General features: G+C 51.6%; 8 protein-coding genes across 8 annotated transcripts; 4 read left to right on the plus strand and 4 right to left on the minus strand.

The window, feature by feature from the left end:
* Positions 1–1,874: 1,874 nt before the first annotated feature.
* On the minus strand, positions 1,875–3,325 carry J7T55_005360 (uncharacterized protein; the record flags this gene model as incomplete). Its single annotated transcript, XM_053133678.1, has 5 exons — positions 1,875–2,206; positions 2,336–2,819; positions 2,882–2,949; positions 3,022–3,078; positions 3,133–3,325. The coding sequence occupies 5 exons, from the start codon at positions 3,323–3,325 to the stop codon at positions 1,875–1,877; spliced, it is 1,134 nt and encodes a 377-aa protein (XP_052988546.1).
* Positions 3,326–4,186: 861 nt separating this feature from the next.
* J7T55_005361 (uncharacterized protein) lies at positions 4,187–5,690 on the plus strand (the record flags this gene model as incomplete). Its single annotated transcript, XM_053133679.1, has 2 exons — positions 4,187–4,402; positions 4,467–5,690. 2 exons carry the CDS (start codon positions 4,187–4,189, stop codon positions 5,688–5,690), a joined length of 1,440 nt encoding a protein of 479 aa, XP_052988547.1.
* Positions 5,691–7,474: 1,784 nt separating this feature from the next.
* J7T55_005362 (cytochrome P450) lies at positions 7,475–11,703 on the plus strand (the record flags this gene model as incomplete). The annotated part of the gene is made up of 12 exons (XM_053133681.1): positions 7,475–7,731; positions 7,827–7,953; positions 8,016–8,034; positions 8,097–8,264; positions 8,381–8,633; positions 8,705–8,959; positions 9,039–9,222; positions 9,596–9,968; positions 10,034–10,594; positions 10,669–10,812; positions 10,874–11,308; positions 11,585–11,703. 12 exons carry the CDS (start codon positions 7,475–7,477, stop codon positions 11,701–11,703), a joined length of 2,895 nt encoding a protein of 964 aa, XP_052988548.1.
* Positions 11,704–11,950: 247 nt separating this feature from the next.
* Positions 11,951–12,818, minus strand: J7T55_005363 (uncharacterized protein; the record flags this gene model as incomplete). The annotated part of the gene is made up of 3 exons (XM_053133682.1): positions 11,951–12,251; positions 12,356–12,475; positions 12,523–12,818. 3 exons carry the CDS (start codon positions 12,816–12,818, stop codon positions 11,951–11,953), a joined length of 717 nt encoding a protein of 238 aa, XP_052988549.1.
* Positions 12,819–16,031: 3,213 nt separating this feature from the next.
* Positions 16,032–16,752, plus strand: J7T55_005364 (uncharacterized protein; the record flags this gene model as incomplete). The annotated part of the gene is made up of 3 exons (XM_053133683.1): positions 16,032–16,454; positions 16,534–16,663; positions 16,721–16,752. The coding sequence occupies 3 exons, from the start codon at positions 16,032–16,034 to the stop codon at positions 16,750–16,752; spliced, it is 585 nt and encodes a 194-aa protein (XP_052988550.1).
* Positions 16,753–17,257: 505 nt separating this feature from the next.
* J7T55_005365 (uncharacterized protein) lies at positions 17,258–17,530 on the minus strand (the record flags this gene model as incomplete). The annotated part of the gene is made up of 1 exon (XM_053133684.1): positions 17,258–17,530. The coding sequence occupies one exon, from the start codon at positions 17,528–17,530 to the stop codon at positions 17,258–17,260; it is 273 nt and encodes a 90-aa protein (XP_052988551.1).
* A 1,179-nt stretch (positions 17,531–18,709) lies between these two features.
* Positions 18,710–20,475, minus strand: J7T55_005366 (uncharacterized protein; the record flags this gene model as incomplete). The annotated part of the gene is made up of 5 exons (XM_053133685.1): positions 18,710–19,239; positions 19,312–19,667; positions 19,728–19,935; positions 20,001–20,151; positions 20,272–20,475. 5 exons carry the CDS (start codon positions 20,473–20,475, stop codon positions 18,710–18,712), a joined length of 1,449 nt encoding a protein of 482 aa, XP_052988552.1.
* A 3,223-nt stretch (positions 20,476–23,698) lies between these two features.
* J7T55_005367 (uncharacterized protein) lies at positions 23,699–25,009 on the plus strand (the record flags this gene model as incomplete). Its single annotated transcript, XM_053133686.1, has 1 exon — positions 23,699–25,009. The coding sequence occupies one exon, from the start codon at positions 23,699–23,701 to the stop codon at positions 25,007–25,009; it is 1,311 nt and encodes a 436-aa protein (XP_052988553.1).
* Positions 25,010–25,261: the final 252 nt, after the last annotated feature.

The following is a 25,261-nucleotide window of genomic DNA, read 5'->3' on the forward strand; positions in this document are numbered from 1 at the left end:
CCAAAGACTAGCAATACCAAGTACCTAGTCAAGGACATTTCGTACGTCTTTCCCCTCTAAGAGAGTGTTGTTGAACGTCGAGGGTTTAACTCACACTCGCACAAATTCTACACTTCGTACATAAATAGGGGTTTCCGCTCGGATTTACGCCCTCAAGACTGTGGCTTTATTAATGGAAAAGTTTCACTCTGTTAAAGCTGTACATTAAACAGGCACTCCGTCATTAGCGGACTAATGCGAACATTCTGGAGCGATGTGGGCGCCTTTGTTCTACCCACAGAACTCGTGGGACTTTCCCTCAACGATCCTAAATCGGTTCCGTTCACGACGGTGTCTATGTCTGGGTCAACGCCTGCAGTGCCGAGCGTCGCATCCTCAACAACTATAAGTCCATATCATATGAAGCCTTGCGTTGATGCTGAACATTCTCCAATCCAGATGTTGACAGCCAACGTAAGTAGTTGTGGCTTGACCCGGTGATTTTTTATCAAAAGAAAATTGCTGAACTGGCATCCCATATCAAGTTTGTGGAGAGAACATATGACCAGACCAGTCAACCCGTTGTACGGTTTGGTGAACAGTGCGACGACATAGACCAGGTCATGTATTTCCTCATCACCCTCTGCCAACGCACGCGAGACTTCCAAAAGATTGATGATACGATAAGTTCTAGGACTCCCTCGGTAGATTGACTCAAGAACCTTGGTGGTGGCAGCTCTGGAATCTTCAGTGGTTTCTCATCCACTAAGAGCTGAGTCTATTGCATTCTCAAGTCCCTATTCTACCATATCCCGCAGTCCTTGGGCACGCTTGCGCTGTGCGGTTCTATCAATAATTCGTCAAATTAGGATTCTAGATTCACCAAATCAGCAGCTAGTACCACTATGTGGCATTCGAGACAAGATGAGTCATGTCTTCCTGATGTATTTTTGCGGAGACTACAGGGTGACCGATCCTTTGAATAGAACATAATAGCTTCATGACCTGTTCCGAGAAGAAAACAGACGTGCGTCTCCGACCTGGAGGTGCTTTGCTCCGGCTGGTCACAACTTTTATGGAAACATATAACAGCCTAAGAATTATCTGCTTGCCAATTTATGACCAGGCCGACTTCAAGGGGTTTGCAGACGGCATAGCTGGTTGAGTGGGAAACATTTCTGCAAAGTGGCCAACTAGGGGCTGACGAAGCTGGTTGGGCGCCCCGTCGAGAGGATATCGATGATCACAAAAGTGTCTGCAGACGAGTTTCACTAAAGACAAAATCAGGAGTCATTACAAGAACTATGGTAGTGGAACAAAAACACATGCTCTGTATGTCATGCTGGCAATACCATTAAATAAAGAGGCGAGAAAGGTCCGGATGGAGTCGAGAAACCGCAGTCCCAGAACCATCATGAATGATACTTCCTTGCCAAAAGACATTTCAGTCCGGAAACAATGAAGAACGGTATAATTGTACACGTCCAGTCGGTCATTCGCACGGTTAATAGAACAGAGCTCGCTGCAGCCAAGGCGATGACCGTCTGACATGTTCTGAGGCAGGGAGATCACGTCACAGCGAAGAGATGACGGTTCAGGAACACGAAAAGGACAGCTAAGTAGCTGATGAAGACAATAACTTGTTAACGCACACGGGAAAGAACACGTACGTCCGTCGATCCAGTGACAAAATTACAGCCGACGGCACATATGATGATAGTAATCGACGAGATCAAATAGCAGATCCATACGTACACTTGGTCTTCATGACCGAATTTCTTATAAACATCCCTCCGACGAATTCCCATATTCTTCTCGCATGAATAATTGCTAGCAAGCCATTACTGGAGGGGCTTATACTCCTCCCAGACACGAACGTAGCTCTTCACTCAACTTTAGGAGCGGTATTCGTTTCCAACGGATTGCACCTGAGGGGTATATGTCCACACATTCTCCGCACCAGTGCCGTGCGGGCCCATATTGGACCGCGACACATAAACGTCAGACTGGACGCTAATTCCATTATGCTTTCCCTGTATGTAGCCCTCGGGAGGAACCATACTGCTCTTTTGAACACTGTGTAGTAGGTATTCGTCGCGGGTCGGGCGGTCGCTGCGCTCGCTGTTTCCATACCCACTCGGTCCTTTGATCTTGGGGCCATATGACCCAGCACCAGAGGTTGATAGCTTTGGAAAGTAGCGTTGCACAAACGGTTTTAAACGAGCCACTATCTTTTGTTAGAACGTTACACCAAGTGTGATCATCACGTGATGACCATTAACTGACCACGGCAAAATACTATGCCGTGGAGCTCATGCTTGATCCCAGAAGTATCGCAGTGGTGTGGAGAACTTACAGCTGGCGCCCATGATGCCAATATTCAACTCGAGAGCCGACCAGACCCCGACTTTGGCTTCGCAGAATGTGATGTCCGGATTGTCATGGATGTCGACCACGAAAGCAATCCGGCCGATGGAGGCGATGAGACAAAATGAGCCCAACGTCATCAGTATCCCCACTGATATCTTTTGTCTCATTGGCATTTGTAGTTCGTGGACCAAGGGGATTGGCAAGACAATGACGAGCACGTCAGACAAGATGTTCAATGCCGCATGGGCTCCGCCCACGTTGTTGAGGCACTTCACACTGCCACCCATTGGATTGCAAGGACCAGTAACAAGGACCGTGAAGACGATCGTATATATGAGAATGGCTGCTGCGATAACCCAGGTGCACATTCGTCCCCATTTGGCCCGATAAACGTGGTGGATGAGCGTTAAAACCGACAGTTTCGTGAGGCTGGGTGTCCAGAAGTATGTAACGGCCATGGCGACGAGTTTCTGTCCGTGCCATTCTTGTCAGCCACATGCGCACAGAGTTTTCATTGTAGACAAACACGTACGTGATAATAACCCAGGATCTCTGTCGGCTTGACGTTCCATGCGTGCTTTCCGAAGCCATACTGAATAGCTGGTTCAAGTCAGGGTAGGGTTCATGGATTTCGATGATTTCGTCTGTGCGACAGATCTGGGGCGAGCTTACCTATTATGGTGCAAGCGATCGAGCCAGCACCTACGCCCCAAGATGCGACGATGAAGACTAGGAGTGAACAACGTTAGCGGCGGACAAGAGAATATTAAAAACAGTACCTACAATCACCGAGATCAGGTCTTTTGATGATGAAGGCGGAGGTGTAGAGTCGAAGACACAGAAATACCGTTGCGAATGCAAACGTCACGAGATTAACAACGATGAGCGTGGTCTGTAAAGAAGTGTGACCGTCACCGAAGTGCGCGGTCTCCCCGGCCGGCGCTGGAATCACGCCCACTTGCTGTGAGTCTGCCATTATCAAAGTTCACCAAGCACACGGTAGACTTTTTGATTCTGATTGATACAGCGAATGCGTTGAGATTACAAAGATTCAGAAGAGGGCGGGGCTGAGTCGATGGTTTTCTTTTCCTAGCAGCAAGAATTCGGGCGGACATTTTGTTCTCCCCTCGTCCCATCATCACCCCATTCTGCTAGGCCAGGCCCCTTTTTCAATCCCTTGCTAGCCCGGATCCTATTTCTTGGGTGACTCGCAGGCAGATCCGTTCCTTTGCCGCCCCCATGTCTGGACAAAAGAGTTCCAGATACGCAGGATTCGGGCGAAGTCTTCGTTTGGTAGTCCAGCTGATTTCTTAGCGATAGTGGATCCGTCATCCGCAGGGATTAGTGCACGGGTCAATTGGTAGTCCAGTTGATTTATAGTGGGGACCGGTAAGCTAGAGGAAGCATGACTGCAGGGAGACGATAGAAAATAAGGAAATGATATGTTAGCAAGGGGGAACGCAGAGTCGCATTGCAGGATCCTGCGGGTGTAAGGCGTGGTCACTCTTCCAGATGAGGCATCCAGCCCAACAGAGGCGAGAGCATCTTAGCGGGTTTTTAGTGCGTACTGCGGCGCGAGGATATATCCGCGCAGCCATGATCGCGCCGCGTTTTAGTTCGGCGAACTCTATCTATATCTGGAAGGCCGAGATTCGCAGATCTTGTCTCCGCATTCTCTGGACATCCGCTATTAATTCTCCTCTATCTAATACTCGAATACTCAGTGCTCTACTTGAATCACTCTTTTCAAGTGTGAGGAAGGAAATCTGCACCGCACCAGTTCGTTGATTTGTGCGTTGTTGTTTCAGCACCTCAGGTGCCCTCTTCAGGCACCAGCATGACTCCCCCCCAGCAAGATGCAGCCCCGCTGGCTGAACCTGACTTGGTGTTTCCACTGCACTACTTCGACAATAGTGCTATGTTCACGAATATTACCATGTACGCAATAATGGTCTTCGATGAGGTTTTAGACCCTGAAAAGCTTCGCGCGAGTCTCGACGGACTTGTTCAACGCGACACCTGGCGGAAGCTGGGCGCAAGGGTGAGGAAGGGAGTATGTCTACCAACCATGCCATTTTTGTTCGGAATTTTGACGAGCGAATCCTGACAGTTGACAGAAAAATGGGCCTGATCTACATGTCCCGCGGAAGTTCTCCACCACTCGCCCGGCTATTGCCTATACACACGCCTTTCACGACGTGGCCAAGGCAGACCACCCTGTGACATCTCGCATGCCTAGTTCGGAGTCGGCCACCATGGACCGTCCCGCTATTGTGGGCAATCCCGAGGACTGGGCTGAATTGTGTTGTGGAGCTGATGGGCCAAAATCACTCCAAGACTATGTCGGCTCAGACCGACCCGTCACTGGCCTCCACATCATCTCGCTCAAGGACGCCACGATTGTCACTCTGCACTGGCTTCATGCTGCAGCCGATGCTATGGCACTGAAGGCTATTTTGGACAACTGGGTTTTGATCCTTCAAGGTCGAGAAGCCGAGGTCCCCCTTCTCCATGGTTTCGATGAGGATCCTCTGCGCGAGCTGGGGTGTCACCCGACAGAACCTTACGAGCTTGCAGGCTCTGAGTTGTCAACCTTGGGTACTGCATCGTATGTGTTGAGGAATGGCTACAATATCCTCATGAGCCAGAAACAAAACCGGACAGTATGCATTCCGGCCAGTTTCATGAACAAGCTTCGGCAAAACGCAATACGAGAGCTGAGGGAGGCGGGTCACAAGGACCCATTCCTGACTGACAACGATCTCATCACATCGTGGTGGTCTCGTCTCGCCTTCTCCCATTTGCCCCCTGATAAGCCCGTAACTATCATGCAAGCCATGTCTGCTCGGCGCGCGCTCGAAAAAGATCTTCTGCCCCCGGACAGGCTTTATGTCTCCAACTGCCTAAGCTTCACGAGCGTGCTCAAGACTAAAAAGGAAGTTGACCAGTCTCTGGGTCTTTTGGCAGGGGACATCCGGCGCGGCATCAATAAGCACGGCACGCGCGAGCAGATCGAGGCATTCCAGAGTATGGTCAGGGCCAATGCATGGCCACTGGGCCCGATGCCAATATTCTTTGGAAAGCCCAACATGCACCACATAGGTTTCTCAAACTGGACCAAGGTCAAGACTTACCTCACGGATTTCTCGGCGGCATCTGTAACAAAGCGAGACACGCCTCTCTACCCATGTTTTGTCTCGCAGATCCAAACGGGTATTCCTTACCCTGATGGGTTCCTCATTACTGGGCAAGACTCTCATGGCAATTATTGGCTCGAGGGGTACCGGCCTGCTGGACTGTGGACGCATATAGAAGGAATGATAAAGGAGGCGGATATCTGATTTCGCACAACTTAGTCTCTACTCGCAGGCTCCCCCCCCCCCCCATTACCTCTTTTTCCGCGGCCTCAACCTCACTGGGACACGGCAGTTGGGAATATGCAGGGACAAGAAGGATCATGGGAGGGATGCAGGTACGCGAAATAAGGGGTTTGGCCTGGGAAGCCTCGGCGTCGTTCACGTTTAAGTTTACCTGTACACCTTCAGCTTTTGAAAATTATTTAGATGGCGTTCTATTGTTTGTCATTCGCTGGATTCCCTGCCAGCTACCAGGGCTAGAACTGATCATCACACACAACTACCCAATATATATTGTCCTCCGCCCCTCCCTTCCTTTTCACATCAGCCAGGGTGCCAGGGTGCCAGGGTATTGGCGCAGCCAAGGCCACCAGCAAGGCCAGGGTCTGCGAGAGGTGAGATCGTAGCAGAATGGACTGACCTCGCATTGAATTGCATTTCCTGTCGTATGCGGGAGACGTGTCGGACGGAGTGGCCAGGCCCACAAATTTGCAACGGGGGTATCCACAGCGCCGTTGCCCGTTGCCTGGACGGGAGCCTGGATAGTGCCGATAAGGTTTCATCACTAAAAGTGCGCTCGAAATGCTAGTGAATCGACAGAGCGGATTTACGGCTCGTCTACCACCACTAGTGTCGGCCGGTCAATTACCCTAACATCTTCGAGATCCTATCGTGAAGGCCTTCTCACCCCCACGCGTCAGCCCAACAGTCCCTTCTGCTTATGCATGCATGCCTTTAGGCGGGCCCCGGTACATATGACGGCTCCTTCGTGAATCCCAATCCTACCCGTTTACGAATCCTAATGCTACGCGTTCGCAGTGTTGGGTGGCTGAGACCACCAAGATCGTCGGTTCGTTTGATCCTTCGCGCATCGCGGCCCGAAATCTAATAGGCGGCAGAAATCGACATCGGCCCAGACCGCCATATTTGTCGATTCACCTCATTGAACCCGTCAGCCAGGCGGCAAAATTACTGACAACTCACAACATCATCAACCTTTTCCCCATCTCAGAACATGTGATTGGCTAGCTTGCGGAGGAAGATTACAGAAAAAAAATGTAGTGAGCTGCAACGTTCCTCCAGAAGTCTTGCAGATCTGTGGAATTCCCAGGCAGTTACTATGGGGCAGTTAATTTTTGCCTGGAAAGGTATAGTTGCTATGCAGAAATAGGAAAGCATTTGAGAAACTCGGGAGTTGCTCGATCGTGCGATGCGGGTATGGATCAGGGTGCGAGGCTGAGGCACAACCTTTCTCCCCTTCTGGTGCCCTGAAGGATTTGACTAACTTGTGACGAACTCTGAGGTCCGAGGTATTTCGGCACTGGTCCACAATATGATGACTTTCAGATCTCTGCCTCATCACACCACGCATACGTGGCTAATTCCTTCGTCTTGATCCAACTATGTAACATTACCAGGACAAAGGTTCGAAAGGGAATGGTGCTGCAATTCCAACTTCAAGGAAGACATCTATCGTCAGCATCCATGATGTCCCCTATTTTGGATTTCGCCTAATGCGCCAATGCACTTCTGACACTGTTATCTTGTTGCGGCCACATGATGCCAATCAGAGCTTACGTTCTCTCTGCATCTCACAAACTTGAAGTCATGTAGGCAGTGCTCAGATGACCAGGACTTTTAAGTCTCGGCTTGGATTCAGCCCCCACCTGGCAATGGGACAAGCTTTGTTTTGTCGTGGTTTATATAAGTTGTACTACCTTTTGCTCCCATGTGTGGCGTTGTGAACACCACACAAATTGTAAGCAGCCATGTCAGTATTCGATATGTACGATACGTCCAGTTTTGGCGAGGGTGACTTGTTGTCCTCTGATTCCAGCCATGTCTCCAGCTGCCCGACTCCAGATTCGGAGCTAGGGAGCGTTCTGGAATTAGACAAGCTGCATATTGCAATGCCCTCCTCGTTCGTTCGCGTTCCGGACTTTTTCACGTCTATCATGGCCATGGATCCGATTGTGAACCCCAACTACTTTGCAGCCAAGGCTAAGGGGGATCGATGGATTGCAAGGTAGGTGACAATGGCCGGTGATTGATTGTTTGAAAGAAGCCTCCAGGCTTGAGACCTTCAATGGAATTCGAGCTGAATTGTGTCATTTTACGCAGACATATGGGTTTCGACAAAGCGACAGCAGCAAAAAATGCACAGGCTGATCTGTGTTTCCTCGCCTCCATCTGGTCGGCAACTGCATCTGAGGATCGTTTACTCATGATGCTGGACTGGAACCATTGGGTAAGTTCTCTTGTTCAACATTACGTATGGGGCAAAGACTGAATCGTGACCTTGGTCTACAGGTGTTTTTATTCGACGATGGTATAAAGCTCTACCCCGGATCTTATTGCTTTGAGTGGCGTAAATATGCTGATGTTTCGCAGAGTTTGACGAAGGACGCCTGAAGGATGATCCAGTCGCAGCAGCAGAGGAAGTGAAGCAGACCTTGGCCATCATGGAAGGGCCGTCACCCCGGTACACACCAGATTCGAATCCCATTCGTTACATCTTCCAGACGTGCTGGGACAGGCTGAGGGCTGGGTCCAGTCCAGGTGCGTCAAACTCAGAATTTGTTTTATTCAGAAACATAAAGCCGCCCGTTCATTGCAGCTTAACAGCTGCAGCTTGGGGACTAGATATGACACAATGCTAATTCTTGGGACTCTAGAAATGCAACAGCGGTGGATAGATCAGCACAAACGCTACTTTGAGCAGCTTCTGGTACAAGTCGACCAGGAGGTCAGAGGTGAGAACTTCACACGCGATGTTGATGCGTACATGAACCTGCGGAGAGGCACGATCGGTGTGTATCCGGCCATTGCCCTGGCCGAGTACGGCGGAGACATCAGGGTACCACAGCAAGTCTACGACCACCCAAGCTTGCAGAAAATAATGCAAATTTCGGCCGACCTAGTCATATTGTAAGGATACTGCCGAAAATTTCGATTGCTGCCCAGGTAGAGAGTGTGTACTAATATCCCAATGCATTTAGGGTCAACGACGTCCTATCTTACCGCAAGGACCTGGAACTGGGTGTAGAAAACAACCTGATCTCACTCCTTATGAAAAGAGATCAATTCAGTGCCCAGCAGGCCATCGATAAGATTGGTGAGATGACCAACGACTGCTATCGCCAGTGGTATCTTGCTCTGGCAGGGCTCCCTTCCTATGGCGAGAGAATTGATCGCGAGGTCACGAAATTTGTAGAAGTTTGCAGAGCAATGGCACACGGTAATCTGTATTGGAGGTAAGCTAATCATTCCCAGAGCAATCTTCACGTGGAAATGAATTCGAAAGCGAGTCAAGCTAACGGAATTACTACACAGTTTCCAAACGGGTCGCTTCCTGGGAACTGAGGGTCATGATGTTCACGAGACAGGTCTCATGCAGCTTCCCCCTGATATCGTATCTGCCCCCACGATTGAGCCCGGGGAGGCTACCCCAGTGCAAATTCAACCCTACACAGAAGTCGACCCATATGTAGAATATCTCTCGGATTCCACCGGAAACGTATATTTCCGGTAAATGTTGCGCAAATAGCACGCACACTCTTCCATTACTTTCAGCGATGTTCATTCCATAGAAAGCCAGCCAATAATACGCAAAATACTTCTTCTTTCTTTTGCGGAGCTCAAGCCTTGAAGTCGAAAATTCGAACAGTCCAAGGGTGGACTGATAGGCAGGGGGTAGTTTTGCACCGGTAAGCTTCTAGCCCTGATCCTACTGGTCAGGTTCTCATATTGTCTATATATACCTAGCACTGGATCGTCCTATTTGGTCTCGGACCTTTTTTCTTTCATCTTTCACTATCAACTCTGTGTCGTTCAATGGTTCCCCTTGCCAGTTCTATACTTGATCAGACCTTTCTCCAGCTCTTTTGCAGCATCCTGACATCAAGTCTGGACTGTTCTTCCGTCTTTTCTCAACTCTTTCCAACATGTTTGGTTCACTTCTCCTACTCTTGGTTGCCTCTGTGGTCTTGTATTACATCGCCACTGCGATCTACTGCGTGACTCTACATCCTCTTGCATCCTTGCCGGGCCCGAGACTATGTGCCTTCAGTCGCATTCCTTACTGGTATGTCTCCATCAATGGCGACGACGTTGCATGGATGAAGCGGCTGCATGATCAGTACGGTCCTGCGGTGAGGTTCGGCCCAACAGACCTTAGCTATGCTTCGGCCCAGGCATGGCAGGATATTCATGGCCAGAAGCCACAAGAGAAGGCGCTCGAGTTTTTTCCTCCTCCTATCAATGGTGAGTTCCACCTGACCATTCTCTTGTTCAATCTGACAGTACTGATGTACCCTGATGCACCATAGGAGTGGCGCCTATGCTCACGACTACTTACGAAAATCATGTTCGGATGCGTCGTTTATTCTCTCCGGCATTCTCAGCACGATCACTGAAGCAGCAAGAGCCTCTTTTCAGGAAATTTACAGATCTTCTGATGTATAAACTATCGGAAGTAGGTGAAGACGGCAAAAAGCCTCTTGACTTGGCACAATTGTTGAACTTCGCTACATTTGACGTTATGGCTGAGCTCACCTTCGGCCAAAATCTTGGGATGCTCGCGAAAAACGAATATAGCCCGTGGGTGACAGCGATTGTTGAAAGCCTCAAGCTTCTGCCCGTTATGGCAATGATCAACTACTACCCAATCCTGACTGCTCTATTTGCACGCTTCGAACCCAAGTTCATTCGCGAGCAGAGGAGGAATCACTGCATGATGTCCCAAGACCTCGTCAACAAGCGTCTGGAAGATGGGTCAAATCAACCTGATGTTTGGAACCTCGTGATACAGGAGCAAGAAAAGGGCCTTACTCTGGGGGAGATGCATTCCAACTCTGAGAATTTTATGTTAGCTGGTTCGGAGACGACCGGTAAGTTTTCCGCAACCGAAAGAAGAGTGCGTAGAGGAACAAGCAAGTGACTAATTTCGAACGTTTTCCCGAAGCTACTCTTCTGAGCGGTACAATATTCTATCTTTTCAAAGATCCTCATAGGTTCGAAACTTTGCTCGAGGAGGTCAGAAGCTCGTTCCGTAGCCAGGACGACATTAATTTTGAGAGCCTCGGGAGCCTCAAATACCTCAACGCATGTATGTGAACAGGAGCGACATTTGCGGCGGATAATGAATACTGACAGCGTACCTATTTCAGGTCTCAAAGAGGGACTTCGTGTCTACCCCCCAGTGCCGATAGGTAGTCCGCGTGTCGTACTTGAGGGTGGGCAGATGATTCTTGGCGAATGGATTCCCGCAGAGACGCGAGTATCAGTTCACCACTGGTCGACATATCACTCCGAGGCCAACTTTACAGACGCCGACAGCTTCATCCCTGAGCGATGGCTAGGGACAGACCCCAAGTACGCTAACGATTCTTTTAACTCTCATCAGCCTTTTGGATTTGGTCCTCGAAACTGCATTGGGCAAAACATGGCCATGCACGAGATGAGACTGTTGCTGGCCACACTGCTCTTCAAATTCGATCTGGAGCTCTGCGAAGGATGTGAGAATTGGGCCACTCAGAAGTCTTATGCATTGTGGATTAAGGAGCCGCTGAAGGTCCGCGTAAAGCCAGTGGAAGCGCGAAAAAGTATGCTAATTTGAGCATCACATACATTGCCTAATACTTTGACGGGTGCACAGTATCATGACCCTCAAAACATGTACATAGACTCTACTCACAGCCTCTATTTGGTTCCTTCTACTCTCTTTGACCTGTTTAGTCTACACTATATTAGAGCTCCTACTCAACACGGGCATGCCGTCGCATACCGAAGGGCAGAGAATGGGGAGTGTCAGAAATGAATAGAGCCCATAAATATCTGCCTTGTATCAGCAGAGCTGAGTATGTTACCATATATGAAAGAGGTCGTGAGTACTTTTATCACGTTAGTTCTGGAAAGAAGCTGCGCTGCAGCACTTCGGTGGGAGTTGCAACAGACTCCAGAGAAGCGAGACGAAAACAACGTGCTTGATCTGAAATGAGTCATTTTCAGTAGAGTGACTTGTAAAGCTTGAGGCTGCTATTCAGTGCTTGGTATCCGTGACATACAAGCCCATTCTGTGCACGATCCTTGCCAGAGTTACTTTCTATTGTCTCCGAGTACGGGCACAAGCAGCCGCATCACGACCAGCCTCGAGCCTTCTGCATTAAGGTTTCGTCACCCCCAAGCTGTTTCCAGCAAGACGGACCAATATACTCGTGCCATGTCCGCCTTCAGTCAGTCTTCGGTCAATACAGGTACTCAGACCAGACACACTCCATCATGCCGGTCTTGCAGTAGGTGCCATTAAGATGGATCAACTCCGGACCGACATATCTGTCTCCACGGCCCGCCGGCTTGATGTAGTCCTCCGGGACCCAGTACACTCCCTGAGCCCAACAGGCATCATAGGGGAAGTGAGGACAGGCGTGAGCGCTGCCGGGGGCATTGGATCTCAGGATCAGGGCGTAAGTCCTCTCGCCAAGGGTGTTCAGCACAGATCTCCAGGCGAAGTGGAACGTGGCAGGGATGGATTCGTTCTTGGCCGGCCTGCCGTTGCCACGAGTTAGTCACTCTAGATCGGATGAAGCAAGCGTTTGACAAGATGATTGTCTTGTAATTCAATCGAACAATCGCAGTCGCGGGCTGCTCACAATCCAACTGGCGCCTTGCACTTGGCGTTGTCAACTCCGTCGAGCGTGCCATCGGAGTCCACAGTCTCATCGCACAGCACCGTATTGGTGTTAGGCTTGATGACGGCCTCGAACGCATAGCTTCTTTTCGTCAGTGAAATGCCATTTAGCATTGATGGAGCACTTACTGGGCGGTTCGGGTGTGCTTGTCGGCAAACGCCTGGAAGCTGTACAAGAACCAGTGGATTGGGTCGGCTGACACGTTGGCCGGATGGGTGTAGGTGCCGGACACAGTGGAAGTGGTCTTGGTCACAGCGGTCATACCTCCAGAGAGGACATGGCTGGCTGAGCCAACAAAGGCGGCAGAAGTGGTGGCAGTGATGTTTGTCCAGTGAATCTGAATCTCACCGGCTAGGGGCAGACCGGCAAGAGCACCACAGATGAGGGCGGCAAGGCCCATGAAGAAAGTGATCAGGACGTTCATAGTTGCTGATTTGCTGTGTCAGGGATCTTTTGATAGGTTCTTGTGGAAGTCCAGGACTTATGCTGTCGGGAACGATGTTGGTATGGATGTGAAGGTTGGTGCAGTGATGGACGATCGACCGCAGGTTCGGAGATGTGTTGAAGGTCAAGTGACAATGGGCCTCAGGAGCTTTCAGGGGCGAGCTTTCAGGGGCGAGCTTTCCCTGTAGCTTGAAAACAATGGGATCATTAAGATCCTAAAGATGGTTCAGGGTCACTACAGCGGTTGGAACCAAGCCCCCAGGCTAAGGGCGTGCCTGTGTGGCCAAGGCCAGCCTCCTTCCAGTACGGATATCAAGATGTTCACTCAGCCCGGTTTCTCCCACATCCTGACTGCGTAATTATTTAAATAGACCATAGAGATTAGATGAAGCCTTTATTTATGCAGAATACAAGATCTTATTGAAATACAGCTCCAGTGTGGGACAATCTTCGATTTTCTTTGGCAGCCCTGGCCACGCACATGTACTTTGCCCCTGACAACCGCACCACCCATGTAGATGGACTCCATCTGGCTCGCACTCTTTCTAACCGCGGTCTTTTCTCTTTCTGTCAGCAGAGGCCTCTTCGATCTCAAGTCACCCAGAAAGTCAGGGGATTCGTTTCCTTTGGCATTTCCCAATCACGTGGCCGCCTCCATCGCTACCGGGTAGACCCCCAACCGTTTCGTTGCTTGATATCCCCTTTTATCAGATCAACAAAGCATATTCTGTCCAACATCAATACATTCTTCTTGACCTAGTTCCCTCATCCAGTCAAATCACTGTCAAATTTACTTGGATGCTGTCTTACCTATTATCCTCCAGAGGGAGGATCGGATCAAAGTTCCCTTGCTCGCGGGCATCAAAGGCTTGGTGACAACCCCATCAGTGTTTTCTGTCTTCTGCGGTCACCTATCTCCTACCTATTATCACCCTTTCTTTGCTTCTTCACGTGGCATACCGCTGCCTAAACATCATCACAAACACTGCTCAAAGACTGATGGATTATCTAAGTAAGCATCGTCATCCTCACATGGGTCCTTCAGGTACATCCGATGGTCTGATTTTGATCCGAGGAGCTCCCCTGGCTGACGAACTCTACTCTTCCAGACACCCACAGCTGATTTCCAACACTTTCCTCACCCGTGTTGGCTCCAACACGCTCACCCACCCTCTATGTGGCACCAACACAACACCATATGCGAGCTCCATCAGACATTACCTTGATTCCGAGGTGATAATTACAAGTATCAACGGCCCAGAGAACACACAAAAGATCACAGATGACCGAAAGAGAGAGATGAAGCACAGCCTCAAGAAGCGTGACCCAATGGTTGCCGCGGTAGCCAAACAGCTTTTCCATTGCTCAACTTAGCAAAGTAGGTACCAATTCTTTCGATCTTCAACCGCACCCCCTTCACTCTCCCTTCCTGCCCTTGATTGCAGAAAACCTGAATGTCCGAGTAGAGTCATGCTTCGTGTTGACAATCAATCCCTGTGGTTGATCTGAGGCATTGTTCTCTACAATCTCGGCATCCATCTTCGTCTCCTTGACCATGGTACTGACAAAAGCAGCTTGGGATCGAAGAAAACGAATCACATTACAATCCGCCCACATTGTGGCCTTGCTCGGTTCATGACGACCAGGTATGTCTCCCACCCATCTGCCTGCACATTCATTGCCACTCCTGATCTTCTGGTCGACGATGACAACGCCCTTCTTTTGAACCAGCACTTGTGCTTCATGTTGACAAATTTTGTTCGTTCTGAGGCCATTTCAGTCGTCCCCTGATCCGGAACATTCTACTTCCCTTACCAGTTTTCCACTAGCCAAGGTTACCAAGACGCGAAGTTTGTCTCGGTCACTCCGGGGATCACTGGTGAGTACTTTCTACTGCTTTACTAGCAAATTTTCCCGTCACCATCCTCCTGAACTGGCCAGTGATGATTTCAATCATGCGCTGAAGGGGCTTCCAAGCTCCAGTGTTGACGAATTGGGCATTCTGAAGCCATTTTCCATTTCCCTCTGCCCGCGAAGATCTTTTAAACCCGAAGACAGAGACTGACAAAAAGTAAAGGCTCAGAGCCTCAGTTATCGCACATACGTGCTTGAGAATATGGTGAGTACGCTCCGCACCTCACTGACGACATACCAAACGTACTCCCACTTCCTCTAGCAATGATGACAAAGTTCTCGATCGGAGAGAGCAGTGCTTGCACGCTCTATGTCGATAAGCGTTCTTGATCTGAGGTCACTTCTCATTTCCACATTCACATGATCGTTTTTCGCCCCTGGAACAGTATCACTGACCGAAGGTAGGCCGATACGAAACAACTAGTCCTGTCCTATTTGGCATCGCCATGGGTACACTCCTGCCCATCTGGCCAAACGGCGCGAATATCCTTTCCTTACACGGCCAATGATGATACAATCAGAAAGTGGTTGCTCTGGGCTGGCTTCGCTAGCTACGGAGCACCTTTTCGCACGCTCTGAGGCCGACCGCAATTGCTTTTGCCACACTCACTCTTCATTCCAAGTCTCAACCTTTTTTTTTTTTTTTTTTTTTTTTTTTTTTTTGGAATGAAGCCGATTCGCCAGAGGCACAGTAGTTGAGCATCGAATCAACGAGGGAAGAGATCCCATCAAGTTCCCTGGTGGAACCATGGTAAGTGCGTTCAAGTCTCTACAGCAAAACTCCATCCAACCACTCCCTTCCCGTGGCCGAAGAATAGAAAACACGACGGTGTGTCTGAGCCACACTCTGGTAATGAATCACCAACAAGCAATTCGAATGATACTCATATACATTCTTCATCTATCCGTCCCCACGGAAGCGAAGTCAGCTAATCGAAGAGACGGCAGACATCAGGACTAAGAAGAGTCACCATTGCATGCGAGTCTTTTGGAGCAATGTGAGTACACGCAAAACCTTCTCAGAAAACACTACACACTCGTTATCCTCTCCATCGCATGATTAGAGAAGAGCGGGTTTCGCTACGATCAGCTGTGATGAAGAAACAACAGACGAATGAGGCCTGTTCAACTCATATAATTTCTCACTTCTCGCTCATCCATACGTAGACCTTTTATTGACCTTGAGCAATACAGGAAAACCAAAGACGACTGGCGAAGCATCGTGCCCAATGCAGGAGAGGCTGGGCCCTTCTGAGCCGGTCGCTAAACACCAAGCAACATGGCTTCAACTATTTTCATTACTTTTGGCGATCGCACAGTCATTGTCGCACGCCCCGCGACGTACCAGCACCTTCTTCGAGAACCTGGTAATTCGCTTCCGGCCTCTGCTCGCCAATGGTACATTACATGGCGAAGGAGACATCGGGGCGGCCTTAGCCGACCTCTAGCCACTATTCAATGTGGCGTCAAGTCGACAGCGCAACTCGCTTTTGGCGATCGCACGGTCATGGTCGCACGCCCCCAAACGTACCAGGACCTCCTTCGAGACACCAGATCCCACTACCCGATGATCGCCTCGGTGCAGAACCTAGTATTTCTGTCCCAGCCGTTGCTTGCCAACGGTAACTTACATAACCAATGGGCCCAGGTGGACCCGACTGCCTATGGTGCCATCCATGATGGTGCTGAAATTTTCATCAATGTTAGTTCATCCCTTGACCAAGTTGTATAACTCACCTCTATATAATCAATCGAGTTCTAATAGTCGATTCCGCAATCAGATCCGTCCCACAGACGGCCTTGGAAACCCTCTCCCCGCGGATGGCGAGGCGTTGGACCAACATGTGAACACCAAAAGAACAGCACACCCCGAGTCGAAGTTTCTCGCAACTGCCGAGCAAGCTAAAGATGGTAAGACTGAGGGATTTGAGGGCGAAGACGGGCTAGCGCTGACATATTCTCTTGCAGATGCATTTTCCGCAGTGTCAACTACCCAATGATCGCCTCGGTGCAGAACCTGGTGGTTCTATCCCAACAACACCATCTTGTCTGTCCAGCACAGCATGCTTGACAAGGCAAAGATTTCAATCTCAGTGTCGGAGTCAAAAGTCTAGTTCGACTTTGCATTCTATTGTACTGGGCGGGGGCTCAGGGAAAAACATAATGGACAAGGATGTCGGATCTGGCTTTGGTTAAGAGTGGAGGTTCTCAAGCATTCAGGAAACAATGATCGCCGGAGCGCGTGTGCGAGAGATAGATCTGGTCAAGGAGACGCGGTATTGAATCAAACAAAACTTGCGTAATGTCAATGGGCCCTCTGCTTCTGTATCATGTGTTGGTCTGGCGTAATGTAATATGATGGGACCTAGAGGGGGTCTGTCTGCCTAACACCCTGAGAATACATCTCATAAACACATATCTTTCTGACTCCGTGAACACGGTTGAGGCGCCGTCTCTTTTGCCAAATGCAGCCATTTACGGACTGACAAAGTTCAGGGATGGATATCAACGTCTAGGGCCCTTCAGCGGTGGTCCAGGCGTCTGCCGCCCATGCTCGTCGAGGCCAAGGCCGCCGTGGTCAAGTGAGCCGGCCACGGCTTTCAGAACCACGACCCCCTCCGCCCTCCCTATCCGGAACCGGGGCGGTCGGTCAGAAAGGCTGACATGGCAGGGCCAGGTGTCTACGCCAGTTCCAAGGCGGCTTTGGCACACACGTCGGAGATCTCGCGCGTCGTCACGGCCATGTGGAGGTCCGGTCCAGTCCGCGGACATGACCATGTTCGACAGGCCCGGCGGCGGCCGAATGGAGCTGCCCGAGACCTCGCCGTCGTACTACGGATGTGCGAGACGCCGCGCTCAGGGAGCGGTTGCAATTACTGAGACAAGGCTATGAAGGTTCGAGGTGCTCGCCGACAGGCTGGTCGGAAGTATAAATTCTCAACGGGGCGAGGGACCTGATCTGGCATGGGGCGCTGGCTCTACCTCAAGTGCTGTACGCTTCAATTACCTGGACGCTTCCAGCGTGATTAGTCGATGGGATGGCTGATGGGGAATGGGGCTTTGACCAAGTCAGGCGGCGCGAGGGATGCCATGAAGACGAACAAGGACAGATCGAGATGGTGCTTGACGTCGAGCAGTGTTTGTACATTGACAAATGTGGCATGGAACAATTTCGTCAGACAATTACTCGGAGTTTCTAATTCGTATGGGGGAGGTCAAGTGACTTGGCTCCTTCCCCCCTTTTCGCTTGGCTTGAATATAACAAGAAGAGAAAGAAAATGTAGCCCTCCTCCGGCAGGCAATATCTCCTGCGTCGCACCGTCGCGAGACACGCAAGACACGTCAAGATACATGTCTCTCCCGTCTCGCCCTCCAAAACCCTCATGTCTCAAAAGTAGTGCGAAACCCGGCCAGCAGCCTGTACCGTGCAGCCTCGGCTCCATAACCGGATGGCCCGCGTGGCCTCTGGTGTATCCGTAATGTGTAAAAAAGAAGTTGGCAAACGCCGATTCCCATGTGTCATGGCGTAATGACCAATAATGATGATTTTTTGTGCTCCCTTCCTGATGCGTTTTGCTGGCTGGCCACAGCCTGTTTTGTTGCTGCGCATGTTGCCGAGCCATGAGGACCAATAATGCCGATTATTTTGACGAAATAAAAACAAACAAATCCATTTTCCATTTTAGAACGCTCCTGTCCCGTAGGACGATGCCATATCAATTTCCTGTAATGATTTTCAAAGACGGGTATTCGGCGAGCACAGGGCGGCGGCAGCGGCGCAGGCCGGTCGTCTTTGCCGAGAACGACTCAGATATGTGGAACAGGCGTTGTTCCTCCGAGACTCGCAACATCGATCTGACCTGAAACTTGCCCCCAGCCCAGATCGCGTGTACCACTCTATTTCCTCCGAATGCCGAATGGGAGAAACAAGGGCTGTTCTTGCGTCAGTCATTCTTCTCAGACACTGTTCACAGCAGTCGTCGCGTCGCTCTTGGCCACAGTGCCAGCCTTGCTTGCGGGCTGGCGGTCCTCGTAGCCTAGCTCCGTCTTGGCCACGAGGGCCTCGCGCAGCTTGCTCTCGCCCCGGTGCATCCACACGTTCCAGCCGCTCTGGCTCAGCGGCCACAGCACCTTGTTGTCGAGGCTCTCGATCCATTGGCGGGCGGCAGGCTTGGGCTTCGAGGCGATGATGTCGAGTTCCGAGGCAATCTGTGCGCAGTACAGCTCCATTGGCAAGTCGTTGACGTCCTGCCCGAAAGGGTTCTCGATCTCGCGCCCGATGAACAGCAGGCCAAGGATGATGTAGCCGGCCGCGACGGTTGCGGGGATCGTCACCCAGCCGAGAACGCCGACAAGCTGAAAAGGGAGGAGGAACACGTAGACCCATGTGATTTGCGAAATAGCAATGGCGTAAGCGATAGGCAAAGGAGTGGTGAGGACACGCTCAGTACCCGTGAGGACGTCGTTGAGGGCAGCGAGATTGTTGACTAGGAAGGCAGTTAGCAACATGAAAGTGACAAGCACGACTGTGTCGTGATGAGACGAAGATTTAAGCTTACAGGCCAGAGTCTGTTGCATGGGAACTGTGAGTTGCCCACCCTCGATGATCTCATCAATGTAGGCGGCCAGATAACTCAGAATCTCGAGAGGAAGGTTTCCCAGGGGCCGGACAGCTTTCTTGATGGCCTTTCGAGGGTTGCTGGCAGCAAAAGACACTCCGAGGTACTCGCCAGTGGCCCTCAACTTGTTGTGCTTCCGAGGCAAGGCCGTTTCAGGTGTCTCCAAGGTAGCCTGGTATGCAAAAGTGTCCAGATGACTGACGAGGTTCTTGAGGTCTTCATGGTCGGTGTAGGGCTCAAATCGCAGCTTATGCTTAAGAGAGACAGCGAATGCGACGAGCAGATTCATTGCTGTCCTGGTTGACGGGGAATGTTAGCGACTGTCAGCCGGGACGAGCAGACAGATGAGTACTCACAGCTTAGCCAGGACGTCCTTTGCCTTGCTGTCGGGGCGTTCTTTGGTGTGAATCCAGAAAACGCGTCCGAGATTTTGCGATGTCAAGATGAGCTGAGTCCAATACTTTCGACCTTCCATGTATCGTTCGTAGGCACTTGAATTCCGGAAGCTCAGACCGAGACTGACGACGAAACCGGTGACAGTGAGAAGAACCGACTGCACGCTGACTTTGTAGCAGCAATTATGTTAGCATTCTAAGATGGTCCTGCTGGGGTCGCAAGTGTGAACGTACGGTTGACATCAGTTAGTTTCGTGACCAATGTTATACACGACGCCCAACCACCCAGGATGAACAGCGGTATGATCATCTTGGGCAAAATACTGCCATGCATCTGCATGAACATGGGCCATTTCGAATGCTTCAGAATATCTCGAGGACCAGTCTAAAGATTGCACAGTCAGCAATGGGACATTGGATCCTGGGGCGCGCATCAAGAAGCTGCGCCGCCAGGAGGTGCAGCTACTGCCGCGACAGTAGGAGCAGGTGGTCTGGCGAAGCTCACAAAATAATCGTCGAGGTCTAGACTTGTGTGCTGTCGGCTGAAAGGGTTCGGTGTGTTCGCTCTTGACCGCAGTATCGACTCAACCTGCTCCAGAGGAGGTTGTTCATTGGATGATCGCTCAGATTTCTGCTGTGCGAAGCCGTCGCCATTGCCATTTCCGTTGGCCGTGGTGTTCGGAGCATGGTATTCCCCGCCTTCCGCCATGTTGGACAAAGTCAATTGAGGACGACTTCGGTGAGGGACCGGGGTAGCAGCGTGCTGTGAACCTTTCAAGCTCGAGAAGACCGGGCCGCGTGAAAGGTCAGGAGTACCGGGACAGCAAGGAATGAAGTGGAACCAGCACTGCCAGAGGTGAATCGAAACACTGAGAGATGGGAATAGACTAGGGCTTAAGTAGCAGAAGGAGAGGAAAGGAAAGGAGCGAAGGGAGTAACAGTTCCACAGTTAAAGGAAATAGAGATGCCTAGGGCTTGAAGTACAGCCGTCGCGAACGATGTCATGCAGAAAGATGGAGATGGAAAGCCAGCGTGAGCTTCGGATGGAGACAAAATAATAATTTGGGACGGGCTGCCGTTCGTGTAATGCCAGCCCAGAGAGCTTGGCTGGTCCTTGAGCTGTCCCCACACAGACGCAGCTCAGCCATTGAATCATGATCAAGGCTGCCAGAAATGGAAGCACAGGGCCGTGTCAAGGACCAGGGAAGGCCGTGCTAGGGACACTGGCGAGACTGGGCAGATCGGGAGACCCAGTTTGACCAGTCAGATTGGAGTGTAAGTAAGGGTCCACTTCGTAACCGGCAGTAGGTGACAGTGGTGGAAGCATTTGAAACAGCAGTTCAATTCGGCTGGCTTGGCCAGGAATAGGGGGCCGCCCCCGGGGTTTGCTTGCAAGTTGCAACTGGCAGGTTGCTTTGTCCGCTACATTCCGCCTACTGCCTGCGTGGCTCAGGAGGATCGACAACTCAGATACCAGAACGAGAAATTCGCCCAGGGCGGCAAGCCAGCCAGGCAAACAAATATTGGAAGCGAATTTCCAGCGAGTGAACGGTTGGCTGGTGGGTTCGCTGGCTCCTTAGTTGGTGGCATTATGTTGCATGTACTTTTGTGCCAATGGCCTGTCAAGAATGGCCCCATACACGTGTAGGGAGCGAGTAGCATCAAGGTTGAAAAAAAAAAGTTAAGTAAAGCCAGAAGGATTTGACCAAGTGGACTGTCAGCACGGCTCAGGGGTCCAGCTGAAGCACCAGGCGGGCCTAGCCTGCCTCGCTGGATCCAAGGGCACTGGAGGTAGTCGAGATTGGCGGCGAAAGAAGACTGCTCGTACGCGTGGGTTGGGGCGGTTGGCCGTCTGCAAGCCACACCACATGGGGGGCCACCAGATTCTGCCCACTGATGCGGGTGCCAACGGCTGCAGGGAGCGGGACCTACATTAGTGGAGCTCCTTGGGACAACGGGGAATCGGCCCCAGTGGGCTCTAGCCTCTGGCCATGGCGGAGGTGGATCTCATCAATGCCGGTGGGCCCGCCCACAATGTGGGCGGGATTCAAGATCGTCCCGTGTGTTTGGTATTTTGGGTTCTAGAATGTCAGAGCCGGAAGCTAGACTCGACGGGAGGTCTACAGTGGCAGCTGTCAGGCCGAATGTGCCGTGCCCTACTGTTCTCTGTCAATTTTCACGTCAACTCGGCCCATCTCTGACGAAGCTATGGATCAAGAACTTCAGTGGTATGGGCGGTGTGAAGGTTCCAAGGATGGCCTTGAAGGAATGCTCAGCTGCGGCACAGCCTGCGGGCCCGACGCGAAAAGTACGCGCAGGCAGTCATCCTCAACACCAACCGGTGGGGACTTCCAGCTGTACCGTTGGGATATCTGGCGTCAATTGCGGGCAGCGTGGAACTCTGCTGATATCTGTTAGCCGTCAAGTATGCGATGGTTGCCCGGCATGATGTTGCTGCTTCGGTCGGAAGCCGGCAGAGGCGAGGACGTGCAGCCGAAGGTTGAGTTTGGCAGCGTTGCAGGGTGGTAAGATTCCGCCTAGGCCAGGCCGAGGTGCGCATGGAATGTTTCAGAGGGCCCAAAGAAGAACATGCTCTGTAGGGTGAGGCCAGATCGTGGGCCGTTGGTCGAATTCGAGGTGTGGTCATGGTCAAGGTTAAGGCCATGTTGAGGCCGTCAAGGACCAGTGGACGTGCTGACTGAGCGAAGCTTATCTATCTTAGTCGACCTCTTATGCTCCATACAATGAGCAGATGGCGGTGCATTTCGGAAAGTTTTTGATGCAACGAGCGCGATCGTCTCTGCAAAGCTTTGTTCTCCAGAATCTCCAGCAAGGCACAGACATTGTTGTGAACTGGGCCCTGCTGGGCTGCTGTGGGTGAGAAGTGGAGCCAAACAAAGCCATAATTAAATTGCGTTGCATAGAGCGAGAGGGAGCCCAAACACACAGACACTCAGGTATCATCTACTGGGCGTAGGTAGACGCGTCCTCGGTTTTGAGATGGAACGGTACGGGATATGCTTGTCGCGCAGACAGAGACGCACCCCTTGTTTTGACAGGATCGCTGTCTGGGGAGGGGGAGGGCGTCAGGGCGTCTAGACCTTGGGTATGTAGGACTTGAAACACCACGCTCGCCTTCAGGGTCGGGTTGCGGGAGAGCGATCATGCCTTTCGGTCGAGGTGCAGGCGAGGTGCAGGCGAGGTGCAGCTGAGGTGCAGCTGAATGTGTATGTCGACGGCCTTGACTCGCGAATACATTTCGAGACAGTGTGAACAGAAGAGACGGATACAGATGTATTGACTGTTGCATGAGCCGTCTAGTGGAGGCAATGCTGTAGAATCTAAGTTGAACTCAATTTAGTTGAATTGAGTTGAGGTGAGCTTAGTCGATGACGATCATGGGTATGGATGTCTCAAATATTGCAGTGTTGCACGAGCAGGAGCAATTGGGTTGACCATTCTGCCATTCTGGTGAAACTGGCGAGAGAAGGGTGGAGGAGCAGGGCAAGGCATGGGCAAGGCAAGGCAAGGCAAGGCAAGGCAAGGCAAGGCAAAGCAAAGATTGGGAGCAGGGAAATGCTGAGTAATCAGTCGAGGAGGACAGGAGGAAAGATGGCAGAAGGCAGTAGGCAGGGGGCAGGTACAAAGCAGATGTACATTGTCAACTGCACCTGCACCTGCACTTGCACCTGCACCTGCACTCCATTCCCTACCCCCTACCCCTGAATTTGCTTATGTCATCGCTACCCAGCGAAAAGCAACAGCAACAGCAAGCAAGAGACAGCTCCTACTCAATTTGGCATTGTCCTAACTAACGTAACGTAACCGCCCTGAATCGAGCCGAGCCGAGTCGAGTCGAGACAGCTTCAATCCCCCCCCCAGTCGATGCCCTGCCCCTCCAGGACAACAACAACCACCCCCCTCCTCCCACCATGCTCTCCGGCATCCTCATCTTCAACCAAAAGGGCGAGAACCTCATCTTCCGCGCCTTTCGCAACGACTGCCGCCCCCGCCTCGCCGATGTCTTCCGCATCCAGGTCATCAGCAACTCGCAGGTGCGCTCGCCCATCCTGACCCTGGGCAGCACCACCTTCAGCCATGTCAAGCACGAGAACATCTACCTGGTCGCCATCACAAAGAGCAACGCCAATGCCGCCCTCGTCTTCGAGTTCCTCTACCGCCTGATCCAGCTCGGCCGCGGCTACTTCGGCAAGTTCGACGAGGAGGCCGTCAAGAACAACTTTGTCCTCGTCTACGAGCTGCTCGACGAGATCATCGACTTTGGCTACCCCCAGAACACTGAGACCGACACCCTCAAGATGTACATCACCACCGAGGGCGTCAAGTCCGAGAACAAGTTCGAGGACTCGGCAAAGATCACAATGCAGGCCACCGGCGCCCTCTCCTGGCGCAAGGCCGACGTCAAGTACCGCAAGAACGAGGCCTTTGTCGATGTCATCGAGGACGTCAACCTGCTCATGTCCGCCACCGGCGCCGTCCTGCGCGCCGACGTCACCGGCCAGATCATCATGCGCGCCTACCTGTCCGGCACACCCGAGTGCAAGTTCGGCCTCAACGACAGGCTGCTCCTCGACAACGACGGCCTGCTCAGCCTCCCCAGCGGCAACAGGATGGGCACAAAGGCAACCAAGGCAGCGGCTGGTAGTGTCACCCTCGAGGATTGCCAGTTCCACCAGTGCGTCAAGCTGGGCAAGTTCGACTCGGACCGCATCATCTCCTTCGTCCCTCCCGACGGCGAGTTCGAGCTCATGCGCTACCGCGCCACCGAGAACATCAACCTGCCCTTCAAGGTCCACGCCATCGTCAACGAGGTCGGCAAGACCAAGGTCGAGTACAGCATCGGCGTCAAGGCCAACTTTGGCACCAAGCTGTTCGCCACCAACGTCGTCGTCCGCATCCCCACACCCCTGAACACGGCCAGGATCACCGAGAGGTGTACACAGGGAAAGGCCAAGTACGAGCCCTCAGAAAACCATATCGTGTGGAAGATTGGAAGGTTCACGGGCCAGAGCGAGTTCGTGCTGAGCGCCGAGGCCGAGCTCACCTCCATGACCAACCAAAAAACATGGAGCAGACCGCCCCTGAGCATGAGCTTCAGCCTCCTGATGTTCACCAGCAGCGGCCTGTTAGTCAGGTATCTCAAGGTGTTTGAGAAGAGCAACTACAGCAGTGTGAAGTGGGTCAGGTACATGACCAGGGCAGGGAGCTACGAGATCAGGTGAGTCACTTCGAACCGTACGTGGTCCAGACAGTCGCTAACACAAATGCTCCAGATTTTGAGTAATACGTAGACTGTTGTAATACTCGTTGTTCTACAGCATGGCAAGGCGTTCGGGGGACACAGGGTTGCGCTCACGCTTTCAAATGCATACTATAATTACCGCCAACGTTGCCTATGGAATCAGGATCATACCCCTGAAAGCAACCCAGGGACATGGGTTGGGTATGCAAAACAGGTGCGCTCCCAATTTAAA

The sequence above is a fragment of the Diaporthe amygdali genome (assembly GCF_026229845.1).
Source record: "Diaporthe amygdali strain CAA958 chromosome Unknown NODE_38_length_435494_cov_65_447576, whole genome shotgun sequence".
In the NCBI taxonomy this organism is placed as follows: domain Eukaryota; kingdom Fungi; phylum Ascomycota; class Sordariomycetes; order Diaporthales; family Diaporthaceae; genus Diaporthe; species Diaporthe amygdali.